Source organism: Protopterus annectens, chromosome 11.part0 (genome assembly GCF_019279795.1).
Source record: "Protopterus annectens isolate FY-2018-M chromosome 11.part0, PAN1.0, whole genome shotgun sequence".
NCBI lineage: Eukaryota > Metazoa > Chordata > Ceratodontiformes > Protopteridae > Protopterus > Protopterus annectens.
Genome location: NC_056745.1, coordinates 235,242,950 through 235,258,735, shown reverse-complemented (window position 1 = coordinate 235,258,735; position 15,786 = coordinate 235,242,950). Strand labels below are relative to the sequence as shown.

The following is a 15,786-nucleotide window of genomic DNA, read 5'->3' as shown; positions in this document are numbered from 1 at the left end:
AAGAGCAAAAAATGTTTTGGACCCACATGGTAGTTGCTAGAAAAGTTATTACAAAAAAAAAAATCTGGAAATCAAAATCAGTTCCTATTTTTAAATTTAACACCAATACTATATAAAACTGAAAAAGAATGAATTAGAATAACATCTATAAATCATACTAAGACTTTCAGTGGTTTGGATAACCTTTAAATGCTGCTACTGAAATGCCAAGACTCTAAATGTGTTAAAGTACAGTTGTGTACACTTATCATAAATGTAGATGTTCAAGTGTATTCACTGTTGCAGTCATTACATTTGGGGTAATCTGCTTGCAGGTTGCCCTCAGTCGGCCTGATTAACAAAGTCTTGGGTCCTGCGTCGGTTGATGTCCTTTCTTCCATGACGGCAGGTCATCAGGGGTATATAACATGCAGCCGATGTCATTACATCAGTTTTTCTTGCCCCCAGATGTCAGGTGCCCCCTAATGGGAAGCAATTAAACATAAAAACACAAAAATATACCTCCAACAAAAAAGCAAATACACCAAAAAGGCTTTTAAGCATAGTAAAGGAAAGTAGAGGTATAGCCAAAAGAAGTTAGGGGGCTGGAGGGAGGGTAACCAGGACTGCAACAGTGAATACACTCAAACATCTACATTTGTGGTAAGTGTACACAACTGTACTATGTTCTTCGTATTTCACTGTTGCAGTCATTACATTTGGGTAGATTCCCAAAGCTATGGTTGGGAGGAGGAGTTAAGATAGCATTAGGGCCAGCTATAAGGCCCTGCAAGACTGCAGTGGCAAAGCCAGCTCTGGATTTAGAGAAAACTGGCAAATGATAATGCTTGGTGAAAGTATGTACAGAACTCCAGGTAGCAGCTTCTAGGATGTCCCTGGTAGGGATGCCTCTGAGAAAGGCTGCAGAGGTAGATGCAGCCCTGGTGGAGTGAGGTCTAATCCCCTGGTGATAGGTTTTCCATGGTGCTTATAGCAGAAATGAATGCAATGGCTTATCCATTTAGAAATGGTTTGCTTTGAAACAGCCTTCCCCTCTGCCCCTGAAGGAAATGCTACCAAGAGTTGTTCAGATTTCCTTTGAGGCTTAGTCCTGTCCAAGTAGAATCTAAGTTGTCTGTGCACATCTAAGGAATGCAGTATCCGTTCCCTTTGTTCTGTGGACTGGGAAAGAAGGTTGGCAAATGAATGGACTGATTAAGTGCCACACTGGATACCACCTTGGGCATGAAGGCTGGATTGGTTCTGAGTGACACCCTGTCCGCATGAAAGATGATGAAAGGTTCTACTGCCATAAGGGCCTGTAATTCAGATACCCTTCTAGCTGAAGTGATTGCTAAAAGGAAAGATGTTTTCCAAGAAAGAAATTTTAAGTCTGCAGTAGCAGCTGGCTCGAATTAAGGTCCCAGGCTGGGGTTGGAGCTCTCCTGGGTGGTCTCAAATTTTTGGCCCCTCTGAGGAACTGCTTGAGCATTGGATGAGAGAAGAGGGGAGATTCTGTGTTATAATGAGCTGAAATGGCTGAGGCGTGGATTTTAATGGAGGAAAAAGACAGGCCTTTGTGAAGCATCTAAGTTAAGTATTGTAAAATCTGAGGTAAACTGGGCACTGCTGTGCTCATTCCTTGAGATTGGTTCCACACACAGAATCTTTTCTATTTTTCAGCATAAGATTTTCTAGTACTAGGCCTCCTTGCCTCTAAAATGATATCCATCACAGGTTTGCTGAGGGATGGTAAAGGATAGATTAAGTAATTAGCCAGGCTGCAAGGTTCAGTGTTGGTAGCTGAGAGTGCAGAATCTGGTTCTTCTGCTGAGACAGCAGGGAAGGAGTCTGAGGCAGGTACCATAGAGATAACCGTGACATACTGCGCATGAGGGGGTACCAGTGTTCGCGCGGCCAGTCTAGAGCAATCAAAATCATCCTTGGTTTGTCCTGTTTGACTTTTATTAGTACTTTGGAGAACACAGGCAGAGGAGGGAAGGCATAGACTGATTGAAGGACAGAGATTCCAATTTCCAGGCTTGCTTGTGGGGAGTCCTTGAGCAAAATTTGTCCAATTGGTAGTTCTGGGGAGAGGCAAGCAGGTCTATATCTGGGCTCCCCCACTTGCTTGTCAACATGTTGAAAATCCTTGGTCCCAGTTTCCACTCATGTTGGTCCATGAGGTTTCTGCTTAGTCCGTCTGCCAGTGTATTTAATTTTCCTGGCAGGAATTGAGCTTGCATGTGCACTTGGTAGCTCAAGGCTGAGTTCCACAATGCCATGGCATGGCTAGTCTGCAGAGGGGGTAAGAATGTGTACCTCCCCTGCTTGTTTATGTACCACATAACAGTGGTGTTGTCCGTCTTTACCATTAGTTGTCCTGGAAGAATGTAGTCCTTGAAGGCTGTCAGAGCATTCTGTACAGCTAACATTTCTTTTTGATTGATATACAGGAGCATTTGACTTGGGTTCCATTTGCCCTGAAAGCACTTCCCTGCCAGGTGAGCCCCCCATGCATAGTCTGATGCATCTGTTGTTAGGGTTTGGGCGGCAGGGTGGTGTGTGAAAGGTAGTCCCTTGTTTTGGTGGCAGGCCTCTGCCCACCAAAGGAACTCTTGGTGTAGGCAAGGTATGATAGGAATCATTGTTTCTAGGTTTTGAGAATCTTGACACCATAGGCTTTTTAGCTACCACTGTAATTTCCTCATATGCAGTCTTGCATATGGAATTAGAAGAATGCAGGAGGCCATGAACCCCAAGGCTTGCAGTATTTGTATTGCAGACAGCAGGGTTGTTGTGGCCACTTGTCTGAAGTAAGTTGTCAAATGAATTTGCTTTTCTGGCGTGAGGTAAGCCATCTGGGAAGTTGTATTCAAGCTTGCTCCCAGGAATATAATTTGTTGAGAGGGTACCAGATGTGATTTCTTTTCATTTATGGTGTACCCCAGAAGAGTTAGAACCCTTTTCACAAAGGCCAGATAATTAAAAAGTATGTCCTGGCTTTCTGCCTGAATTAGACAATCATCCAGGTATGGGTATATTTGAATATTTTTTTGCCTGCAAAATGCAATAACTGGAGCTAGGCACTTTGTGAATATCCTGGGCACAGTACATAAGCCAAAGGGCAGTGCAGAGAACTGATAGTGCGTGTAGCCTGCTTTGAAGCGTAGGTATCTTCTGCAAGATTCCCTGATTGAGATGTGCAGGTATGCTTCTTTTAAATCTAGTGTTGCCAACCAGGCATCTCTGAAGAGTCAGCATCTTGAATTTTGGAATCTCCAAAAAGGTGTTTAGAGTAGACAGGTCCAGGATAGGACACCATGAATTGTCTTTCCTGGGTACCAGGAAAAATCTCGAGTAGAAACCTTGTCCCTTTTCCTCTTCTGGTACCAGCTGGATAGCCCCCATGTTTAAGAGAGAAAGTACTTGTTTTTGTGCCTCTGCCCACTGATTTGGGGATAGGTCCAGCCATCCACTTGGTGTTGGCAACGTGTGGAAGTGAAATTTGTATCCCTGGGACACTATATTTAAAACCCATTTGTCCTGGGTAATGAGTTCCCAATTCTTTGCATGAAGAGCAATCTTTCTCTCCAAAGGGGCAGTCAGATGATAAGTGCTTGGAAATTTTAAAAGGAAGTCATTGAGACAGTTTACCATAGGGGGGAGTCTTATTACTCCCAGACTTGGAAGTGGAGGCCCCCCACTACTTAGTTCTGCGAGTCCCCTGGGACTGAAACTGGTGGTTTTTGCGGTGTCTGGGTTTGGCTTGAGAATACCTGGAAGGTGCTGGAAAGGAACAATTTTTAGAGGGCCAGTGCCTACCAAATCCAGAAGGCTGAACTTGGAAAAAATCTTTAACAGTTTGCATAGATTTAGCTTTATCTTCCATCTTTTTTAAGAACTTCCTCAGCCTTGTTGCCAAACAGGTGTTCCTGATTTAAAGGAGCAGCCAACAATTTAGCAGCAGAAGCCTTAATGCCCTTGGGCCCCTGTGAAATAGTCTCTGGATCTGCAATAGGATTTTTGAAAAGGAACTTGTGGGACTCAGGGACCCTTTAATATCTGTCAGGTTTTCTAGGAGCAGGAGGCCGGGAGTCAGGGGCCAAACTAGATTCCGAGATAGCATCATCAACAATGTCCAGTAGAGGAGGAATAGCTAAAGGTCTATGCTGAGGGAGGAGAAGGAAATCCCTACGCCTCTTTTTTGAATCAGAGTAATCCTGACTTTCCCAGTGGAAATGCTCCCTTAGAGAATGTAAGGTTTCCCCAAAAGAAAAATCCTCAGGAGAGGAAGCAGAGGGAATACAGTCCTCTGCATCAGAATCCTCATAAGTAGGTAAGGACAAATGCAGGTCATCAAAAGAGTCAGAAGAAATAGAATCCCGATCAGATGATTCATAATCAACCTCAGTCCTAGGCCTCTTAGAAGGGGGGGGGGGGTTGGCTACCCCTGATTAGAGTTATTAGATCTTCAGCCATTATTATCATTTGTTTTTTAGGCATAGAGGCCTAAGCATGTGGCCTGGGCGTCGGTTTTTTAGACATGGATCGAGATTTAGGCCTAAGTAATGAAGGAAGCATTGATTTAATATGCAAGTCCGTAGGCCTGAATACACCCTCAGAAGCTGGTGCCTGCACAGCGGCTCCGGACCCATCCAAGGTAGAGACATCCACAGGTTCCATAGTTGAAGCATCTCGCGGCATACCGGACTCCAAATGGGTCTCAGTAGAGGCCTGCGAATCAGAAGTAGCGGGTATCAGGGGCTGCAAAAGTGCTTCACTGAGTACCAGCGAACTGGCAACTGGCTTAGGAGAAGCATCATTGGCAGTTTTGGACCTCGGCGACCTGTCTCTGTCTTTATCTTTTCATTTTTTCGGAAACCCGGTAGTTGGATGGCTAACCGATGACCTTTCTGTATAATTAAACCGAGAACCGAAATATTTAGAGGCAAAAATATACCGACGACGGATAGTGCACTGATTAAATAAAGCACAAAACCGACAGCAAGGTACGCAGTGGTCAGGACCTAGGCAAGGAATACAGTACGAATGAAAATCTTTATGAGGTATTTGCTTTCAACAAGTAATGCAATTATTAACTTTTACTGACATCGGTAAGGATGAAGAAAAAGTTTCCCCAATGGGGTACTTAGCTTTAGTTGAAGACTTCGGTTCTGAAACTCGAAAACGAAAATTTTAGGAGACGGACGACTGGCACTTGCGAACTGCTTCTGCTTCGGGCACCGCACGGCAAGAAAGACTGATGTAATGGCGTCGGCCATGTTTTATACCCCTAACGACCAGACGTCATGGAAGAAGGGACAGCAACTGACGCAGGACCCAAGACTTTGTTAATCAGGCTGACTGAAGGCAACCTGCAAGCAGATTACCACAAATGTAATGACTGCAACAGTGAAACACGAACAACATCTATATGAGATTACCTTGATGATTCAATGTATTCCTGATATTTTTATAATATGTGATGTTGAATTTCTTGTTTTCTGTGTATATATTGTAAATATCTTAAATTAATAAAATATTCTTATAAAAACGAAATTAAATTATGCAAAGCAGCTCATTAAAACTCTGTCAAATTAGTTTTGAACAACTTCTTACCTAAAAACAGTGCATATATGCCCTCAGTATAAACTTTTTCAAAAATGCCAATTACAGGATTAGAAATTGGAACAAAAATGATGGGTTTATGCAGAATGTGATTCTCATTAATACTAGAAAAATCAGCAGCAGTTTAATGGAAGGGGCCGTGTCAGGAGGAAGAGAGTGAGTGGACGATTTTATCTCATCCATCCTGAAAAAAGGAAACAGTTCTGGCTCAATGCTTGGTAACACCTAGTGGGAACAACAGGTATTGTACCCTGCAACAGGAGCTTGCAGACAATATTATACTTGTGATGTGAACAGTGGAGGTGCACTTTGTTGACTGCACTAAGGGAGAGAGTAGGCCAGCATGCTAGACCACTCCCTTCAATACAGTTCTTGCCAGAAGGGGAATGAGTGGGCTGATTAGGCTCCCTGAATATGAATGAATGGCCTGTAGGACTCTTGCCTAACTCAGGGATTCCAGGTTCTCATTCCCTTTACATCATGAATGGGGCAGCTGGCTGAAGGTAGGGTTACCACCTGTCCCACTTTGTGAGGGACGGTCTCTCTTTTGGCAGTTGTGTCCTGCAAAAAAATTGCAAAAGTAGCAAATGTCCTGAGATTTTAGGACAAAATTATTTCCTATATTTTATGTAACAGTTGTATAAAACAGTTATTCTGTATCTGAAACACCTGAATGTTATAAGAAGCAGAATAAGCAACTAAAATTCCACAAGAACAAGCTTTTATTTAGGCAAAAAAGTGAAGTTTTGTCCTTCGCACTGGCCATGGGTATGTTTTGACCTGCAAAATCTGATGTTTGCACCATAAAATGTCCCACTTTGGGAATTTGTAAAGGTGACAACCCTAGCTGAAGGTACAGGAGCAAGGCAGATCCAGTGGGGACTGGAGATGTGGGAGGGGGGGTAGACAAAGGCTGCTGTGAAAATATACATTTTTTTTAATCAGCAAAGAAAATGGGCAATGCCTGGAGTCAGTTTTCCATTCAGCTTCCTTGGCCCATGCTGTCCTCCCCAATGTTCCTTGTAGAAAAAGTACACAGAGCATAACCCTTTATCCACCTGACAGTGCAGTACTAAATCCACTTCCAGCCTACTTTGCTAAACACACTTCAACCGAGTTTACATTATACACCATATAGAAATCAGGGTCTAAACTTGGCATATAACCATGATGAAAGTACAATTGTGTAAAATCTTACCATAACAGTAGATGTCCTTCTCTTCACTGTAGCAGTATTCATCACTAAAGAGAACTCCTGCCAAGAGTAGCCTGACATCTGGCCAGTATACCAAAACCTTATGTTGTTATAGGGATGTCATACATCACAATTCACACGCATGCTCCCCACTCACAGCGTAGGGCATAAAGGTGACATACGGACGTACATACCTCAGAGCTGAAAAGCCCCAGGAGGAACAAAATTCCAAGGAGACATCCCTCAAAAGTCTAGTAAGCACAGCTTCTTCAGCTCTCCCTTGCCCCAGTCAGCTTCTCCAAAACCCAGATTGCTAGTCAAGTCTGGGGTTTTATCTCACTAAAGAAATGGCACATTGTACTAATCTTAAAGTTCTCTACCTTGGAAACCAACAGGATTAGGTAAGTTTGACGGTTTGAACACATTTCAGTTTAAGGATCTCTGTTCAACTGCTTCACTATTTTTTTTCATTAAAATAGCACTAACTCTACTTTAAAATGCAGGTGAATTCCGAACAGGGAGTTTCCATACTAAAGGGATACTGCAGTACTAGGAGAGATTCTTTTGGGGACAGGGTGAAATTGCAAGGATAATAGGTTATTAACAGCCCCAAAAGGCTGCTGTGTTTTCTAGGATGCCATCTAGAGAAAGTCTAGCCAATTCAGCTTACATAAAGGGCAAGTAAGGCTATGAGCTGATAGAAAATGACAGCTCTGTATGCCTTTTGCCAGAAAAAAAAAATCTCAGCACGTGCAAGCAGCTGGCTATGCAACAACCTACACAAATTCTTAACAGTTTCTGGTGGTTTTGTTTTCCTTTTTCAGCAGTAATGACTTTCTGTAATATGAGGAGTAAAGACTAGCTTAGCACACAGAATGTTCTGATGAAGGCTGTTTTCCAATCTGACTAGTTTAGAGTTTACATAGGAAGTCTAAAAGAAAAGCATCTCTTAATGAAAATCCTTGTGCGATTTATATTTACTTCCTGTTGTGTCTGCATCTGAGTCACAAGCAATAGGCAAGGACACTAAAGTGTCACCATGTTTCCATAAGAGAAGCTTCATTTAAGACGCTCTCTGTAAACTCCAGACAGCAAAAGCTCTTACTAGTTCACGCTGGAAAACAGCCTTCAACACAGCACTCTTTCATCCTGCTTCAAATCAGTTTCTGCCCCTCACATTCTTGAGTCTTTAGCTCTATAAAGAGAGAGAGAGTGTAGGGCCAGGCACATAAACTACTATAATGTTAAAAAGTAAATTGTCCCAAAACGCAACAATTAAAAAAACTGTGTCAGTCTCTAAGTTTTAGAAAGGGGTAAATATCCTTTAAAGTTTAAACAATTTGATAAATAATGTTTTGCTGCTGCCATGTGACACAATGAATCTTCTTAGAATTAGCTTATGCCATTCATCTTCATACAGTCTCTTTTCTGAGGTAAGTTCAGTAGACTTAATATAAACAGATTTTTTTTTCTTGGAACATAAATGAACTATCCAGTCTTGTAAAAAACGATATGAAACTTTACAATAACTTAAAAGGAAAAAACATGGATTTGTCTATGAGACATCTACCTGTTAGCATGTAAGCACCTTAAGCTTTGCCAAAAGGGATACCACTACTCATCTGTTCTCAGCATATCAGGATTCGAGCTACAGAGGAGTGGCATGAACATCAGTAGAGTTTGTAGACAAAAATGGCAAACGCAAAGGGGCAACATACTGCACTTACAGCAGAAATAAATAGGGCAAAGTTAACAGCAGCATCAGTTGTGATATTGTGTTCCATATGACTGAGGCCATTTTAGAAAAAAAATATTGTTCTGAGAAATTATATAGCAGCCACTCCACAACCTCATGCAGGGGGTGCAGCCTGTTATTTTATTGTTTGAAGCTGTGCAACCTTGGGGGGGACTATGAAATTTCAGTGAAATGCTTCATGCGACTTGATGGGCTGTACATATCCTGCAGCATCAAAGAGACTTCTACAGGAATACTGCAAAGGAGGCAAACAGCTTCATCCTACATTAAATCAGCTTACAAGAGGGAGGTAATGGGAAGGGTTATAACAGTGTCATTAACATACTACTACTAACAGGGTGCTTAGATTTCTAGAAAAGTAAACTGTAAGTTACTATTTAAGCTTCTAGTCCCACAGGTTAAGCTTAAGAAAGAGGTAGACAGACAGTGTGTATAAAACTGTGCATATACAATATTCTGCATGCATGCTCTACACAGGCACATGTACATACACAGACAAAGAAACAAATGACAACAGAAAGTACTGGAAATATCTTACACACACAGCTGTCAAGATGTAAAATCTGGAAAGTTAGCAGCAACAAGACTGTGCTAATGTGGTAACATGCATGAAGGAGCATGCATATGTGTGAGAACCACACAAAACAAGGATGCATCACCAACAAGGCAACTCAGGTGACTAGGCTTAGAATAGTAAACTGCACCTGAGAACCCAGCAAAATGGAAATGAATGAATTGCCTGTGACCATCTTTTCCATCCCACAAGGAAAGAAGAGAGAGAGGATATTAAGGTGTGTGTGTTGGGGGTGGATCAGCACCATTCAGGTCAGTATTTATTTATAGAGCATTTCTTATGTGAAGGACCAGCATTAGGAACAAGAAATAAAAAATCTGCTCTAGTTACAGATAATGGTCACCTGGTACTCATCTCCTACGTCCCATTACTCTGGCAATAAATACATCTATCAAAAGGCTAATCCCCCTTAAAGAAATGTATCACAAGCAGATATGTGAGATGTATGCCAAGTAGGTTGGGAGAAAATGAGTGGGTTGATGCAGAAGGAAATAAATGGTTAAATTGGGGAAAAGGGTAAAAGAAAAAAAAAAGGTCAGCCAATAAATCACACAGTGAACAACAAATAAAGTACTGATATATGTATCCTGCTGCCATCCAAGCCAGAATTCCACCCATACAACACAATAATGAATAATTAAGGAATTAGAGAGTATATATATAAAAAAAACAATGGCACTTCCCTTATGCCATCCATAAAAAGAAAATGGGGACATTAAGGTCCTTTAGGTTCACGGCAAGCACGGGCAACATAATGGTAGATAAACATGCACCCAGCTCATGCCAACTGTACAATTTTCACTGTGAAATGCGACAAGTAATACATGTATTGTCCAGACAGGTGCTCTGTCTCATGAACGGAAAGGCTTAGTGATGTCATGAGGCCTTCCTGCAATCACTGTTGCAGAAGGCATACAGTAAATGGATGGAACGATTACCACAGCACAGCATTACCTACAGTCAAGTATGTGGCAGTCTACATATGTGACCTAATTTTCTAAAGTATAAATCAATACCATCCACTTCACCTGATACAATACAAGTAGTGAGCTACATACACAAAAACAAATTGGATTCCACAATTACAGTGTAGAAGCAACACATTGTAGGACTTCCTTTCTGATGCGACCTCAGATGACTAAGTATAACATCAGGAGGTGTCAAAAAAAGACAGAAGACTAAAGCATACATCAGCTGGATCCACATTATGTTAGGTCTTACCATGTGTAATATAATGGAGATCATGTCAAGTGGGCACCATCACTATTCCCACCCATTCTGTGGCGTTCATGTGCCACCACCGATGTCTCCATTCCTACCACACCAAATACAACATAATGCTAATACAGAACATCTAGCAGACTTGTTGAACAATCTCATCTAACCGTGGTGCATGGACATACACAAGGCACACACAAAGGCCAGGTAATCAATGAGCTGCTTTATAAATCTGTCAATGGGACTAACCAACTTACCACAATATCACCATTAATGCAGAGGGGTTAAGTATCTTTGCACTAAATTATACAACTATTGGAGTATAATGATCACACAATTTCTTGTGTGCAACTGCACACAATGCATGCATTCAACTACCATGGTCCAGGTTTTCAACACTGATATACAATATAGGCATCTGTCCAAATTATGCATACGTTCTCCCTGTGCAGGATAGACAAGCATCATGCACACACAATGCACTCTGCCACCTCATTTTATATATTTTATTTTATTTTTACATTTGTTGACCGGGATTGTTCGACTGAGCTGAAGAGCCCTTTTTCAGCGGAGGCCCGGGGAGAAAAGCTCCAACATATTATACAATTTTCATTATAAATTAGCATTAAACAGCAATGTTACAGGATTATAATAAGGCATTAAGTAGCAATACAATGTTATACAGCGTCAATAATCAGCATAACTATTTCAAGATGTATAAAAAGAAATATGTCATTAAGATGAGTATGGTTTTGGGGGTAAGTGGTTACAAAAACCCAGTTTTATCATAATGTAGTTGCATGAAGGCAAGACAATTACAGTAGAATGTTTCTCTGAGGCAATCTGCTTAATAGATTTTAGAAGACAGTAGAAAGAGTAGTCAAGGAAGATTAGAGAGAGCTAGTGAGAAGAGTGAGTTAAGGGCAGAAAGTAGATTAAGGTATGAGAAGTAGGGGATGTTAAGGAGGAAGAGTGCAGTGGCAGGACCAGTGACTTTACTGCAAATATGAGGATAATAAAGGTGTCATGTAAACAAAGAGTACAGATTTGCATACTTACCATAAATGAAATGTCAGTGTGTCTTCTCTGTTCTAGTAATAACAGTTGAAATGTCCTGCCTTGGAAGCCTTTGGCTGGCCTGAATTCTAGAGATTTACTCTCTTCTGGGCCTGGCAGATGCCCTCCTCTCTGATGTCAAAACATCACTGGATAAAGGGACGTCGTCCATCACCATTGCTTCAGGTCATTCTTGCCCCCTTGCTGCAGCCCATTTCATGCCCCTGCAAGTGAGCACCACCTGCTTATAATGTCACCAGTTGCTAGACATCACAGGGACCAGCAGGGGATCAGCTGGGAGAAGGGGGTGTCCTACATGAGAAGAACAGGGGGCTCATCCCCAACCCATGGAAAAATACAGAAGGTATGGTTAGAGAGAATGGTTACTGCAACAGTGATGTTTCAGTATCTTCACTGTTGCAGTGTCTTCACTACAGTAACAATAAGTATACACAACTGTACTATGCTCATCATGCATTGCTATTGCAGTAATACCACGTGGGATGACTTCCAAAGCTATAAATAGAGGGAAGTTAGCAGTGAGTACCATAAGGTGGGGAGATAAGTCCTTGCAGGATTGCTGAGGTGAAGCCAGCTGTAGCTTTAGAGGTAGAGGACATTTGTACTGTTTGGAAAAAGTGTGCTGAGGACCAAGTGGCTGCCTCCAAAATAGACTAGGTGGACACTCCTCTGATGAAGGCAGTGGTAGTTGCAGGCTACGGCAGAATGTGTCCTGATGTGCTCAGACACCCTGTTGCTATGGTACTGGTAACAAAAGGCAATACAATTTGAAATCCATATAGAAATAGTTTGTCTGCTGACAGCTCTTCCTTGTTTATTGCTTAGAAGGGGTACAAATAACTGGTCAGATTTCATGAAGGTTTTAATTTTATTTAAAATCTGAGTTGCCTATGCACATTTAGAGAGTGAAAGGCTCCTTCCCCTTTGTTGTTTGCATTAGACAGCCAGATGGGATAGTATGGCTAAGACAGACTTCCATAAGCACTTGTGTCATAAAGGAGGAGCAAGTTCTCAGGGATACTCTATCTTTGAAGGGTTCTCTTGAAGGTTAGAAATACTTCTGGCTGATGTCAGAGCCACTAAGATGATGGTTTCAAACTGGTAAACCTAATGTCCAATGAAGCTGCATGCTTACAGGCAGGCAAGCTAAGTTCTTCCAGCAGAAAATTTAGATCTCAGAATGGGACCACAGACTAGGTGGTCTTAAGTGAATGATACCCTTGAAAAATTGGTTCACCATGGGGTGGGGGAATAGGGGAGGCTGCACAGGCAGGCAGAAATGGCTGAAGTATGGATTTGTCATAGAGTGCCACCCTTTCTCTGGAACTAACTTCGACTCCAAGTCAAGCAGTGTGACACAATGCCTGACTTTAAAAAGGAGCTGGATGACTGGACAGGCACTCAGAAACTTAAGTCTGATATGACTGGCCTGGCCATCCTTGAAAAGGGAGTCAAGGCCTAAGAATGGGTACTGGCAAGACAGTTATGGCCTTGTGGCTCAGTTGTCTTGTAACTTCTGTGATCCTAAGATCTTATGATCCTGTGAGCCTTATAGCTCATAACATAGTTTAGGAACAGCACAGGTCAGAGCAAAAGATGTCTATGGTAGTAGTGATTCTGTAGCAGCAATGGAGCAACAGCAGGCACAGTAAATGTCAGACATTTTGCAAATGGAAGGTTTAGTCAGAATGCAGTACTATCACGGACAAAGAGAAAACAGCATGGAGAAGGGGCATCATCACAATATAACAGCACTGAACATATTATAAGAACGAACACGCAAAAGTTGAATAACCTTAGGGTAAACTAAAAACATACATTACTCTCTATTTTGAAGGCATCAGCAGCAGTAAAGGGTATTCCAGGTTACAATCAAACAGCTTTCTGTACTGAAGTATCACATAAACTTTAACTATTTAATTCCACTGCTAATAAAAACATTTTCTGAGTATGCAGCATACCTTTACTCTTTTCAACAGGCTGAACTTCATCCACAGAGACACAGGGCTTTTTAGCAGGTGGCTCTGGTGAATCTGGCGAGTCTTTTATAACCTCAGCCTCCACCAGTTCTTCTTTCTCACGTTCCAGTACTCCTTTTATCCTGCAATGGACGCAGACATTAAAATCAGTTGTTACTAAGTACTCAAACACACATTCCAAACACTACAAAGAATCATGTGTCCGAGTTTTTTTTGTTTTGTTGAACAGCGAGTTGCTGCCAAGATCAAGTACTTGAACAGCTCATGTCTAAAAATGCAAGTCAGTGAATACACCTCAGTAACTTATACTTGCTTTACTTTATATGAGTTTTGGAAAGAATAATGTATTAAAAAGGAGTGTGGGGCTACTCTTCACAATACCCTTTGTTATATAAAAGGGAAGAAATGTCAACATTAAAATATCATCTACTGTAACACAAAAGTAAATTCTTGCCAGCTACATAAATGATCATTTTGTGATATACAAAAAATATATATATTGGCATACAAAAGCAAGCCACTGAGGTTAAAGTTGTGTTTTTTTTTTAAGTTCTAAAATTGCATGCTATGAAATATAAAATTTTAGAACTTAAAAAAACACAACTTTAACCTCAATAGCTTGCTTTTGTATGCCAATGTATTTTTTTTGTACATTTGAATTTGTTTTCAAATCCAAGGATCTCATAACCACTTTTTGGTCTTCTTTTATTTATTTATTTATTTAAATTTGTTGCCCGGGAGTGTCCGACTGGATGTGGGTCCATTTTCAGCGGAGGCCCGGGGAGAAAAGCTCCACAGTAAAATAAACAGACAGTAGTTACATTGGCTTACATAGCGATTAACAATTTAACAAAAAAATTACTTACAACATATTTTCTTACCTTGGTGTTCGTGAAAATCTACTGCCAATCATTAGCGGACCAGAGTTCCGCTGTGGCGACCCTAACCGGGAAAAGCCGAAAGACAACAACAACTCTGTAGTATATATTGTCAACTAGTGGTCTCTAATTAAGATTTAACTGCAAGTTGGCAAAGTGTATTTGCTAGCACAGAATGTCAGACAATGCCATTTCACAAGGTGAAGGTAGTTTTGAAATATACTATGCATAAATGCTGCAGTACACTTTCTTAAAGCCTGCTTTCTTTTCTGCACTGCATTACTGGAAAACATAAAAGGCCATGTTTTTTAGTGATTAGTGAAAAGCAAGTAATTGGACAATTCAGACTCTTCAAATACAAAAATTTGTCAGCAGATGCTGCAAATTAGCATTCTTCCAAGTTAGAAGGAATTAAAATGCAAATGTGACTTGCTCCTGAGTACTGACTTAAAGTGTAAGAATGCCCATTAAATTCTGGTACTTTTCATCCAGTATGTTGTAAAATATGCTGCTTACCTCTATGAATAATCTTATTACAGTGTTTCAAGTGTCTAAACCATTACATCCTTCCATCTTAACTGCCAGTTTTGAAATATAGAAGTAATGATGTCGTGGTTGAATTTTCAAAGTTCTAGAAACAGGCTACTCTTTCAAACCTCAATTCCTTAACCTTAATGCACTTGAAGTATATTTGTATTCTTTCTAGCAAACTGCAGATTGAAGGAATTCATATAGCACCTCAACATTAATCATCATCTTTCACAGGAAAAAAAAGGCAGGCAGAATTTAGTACCCTATGAGGGGAAGGCTGAGAGATTACAGACTATTTTTGAAGGCTCACAATACCAAACAATGATTATTATACTTAATATTCGATGATTCCACTTAATGTTCTCATAGACTCTCCTGGTCCAAGTATTAATCAGCAATGTTTTACAAAAGTGTAAATTATTTTATAACTAGCATGCATACAAGCCCATAAGAGGGACCCGAAATGCAGCTAACACAGCCTGATGTTCCTCTTCAGTTGTGTTTTCAAATTCCACTTCAAAAACACTTCCTGATACCTAGTAGCAGGATACTATGCATACAACTATCAGCCCAGACTAAGATGGCAGCACAGTGACATAATGGTTAATATTTTTTGCCTCACAGTTCTAAGGCCTATTGCTCAGTCCTAACCTTATGTAACCATATGTATGGTTTGCAAGACATTTTCATATGTGGATTTCCTCTAGATACTTCAGTCTGCTCCCAAATCCCCCCCAACATGCTCCCTGAACTATCTTCTAAACTCTGCATTTTCTATTTTTTAAAGAATGAAGTGCCTGATGAGGGGCCTTACATTCTACTGCTGTAGTACTTTACATTCTGAAATACAACAAAAAATTTATGAGGCTATGTTAAGTAAGGTCAGGACCGAAACCAATGTGCCTCAATATGCAGGGCTAATTACACCAGTCTTCGGATTACTATCCAACAGAGGAACTAGTGTCCTG

General features: G+C 40.9%; 1 protein-coding gene across 2 annotated transcripts in view; it reads right to left on the bottom strand.

The window, feature by feature from the left end:
• Positions 1 to 15,786, bottom strand: part of INTS13 (integrator complex subunit 13) — a 629,493-nt gene that overhangs the window by 58,641 nt on the left and 555,066 nt on the right. For both annotated transcript variants that reach the window (XM_044087655.1, XM_044087656.1), the window contains exon 15: positions 13,392 to 13,531. In XM_044087655.1, the coding sequence (XP_043943590.1) occupies positions 13,392 to 13,531 (140 nt within the window). The remainder of the gene's footprint in view (positions 1 to 13,391; positions 13,532 to 15,786) is intronic.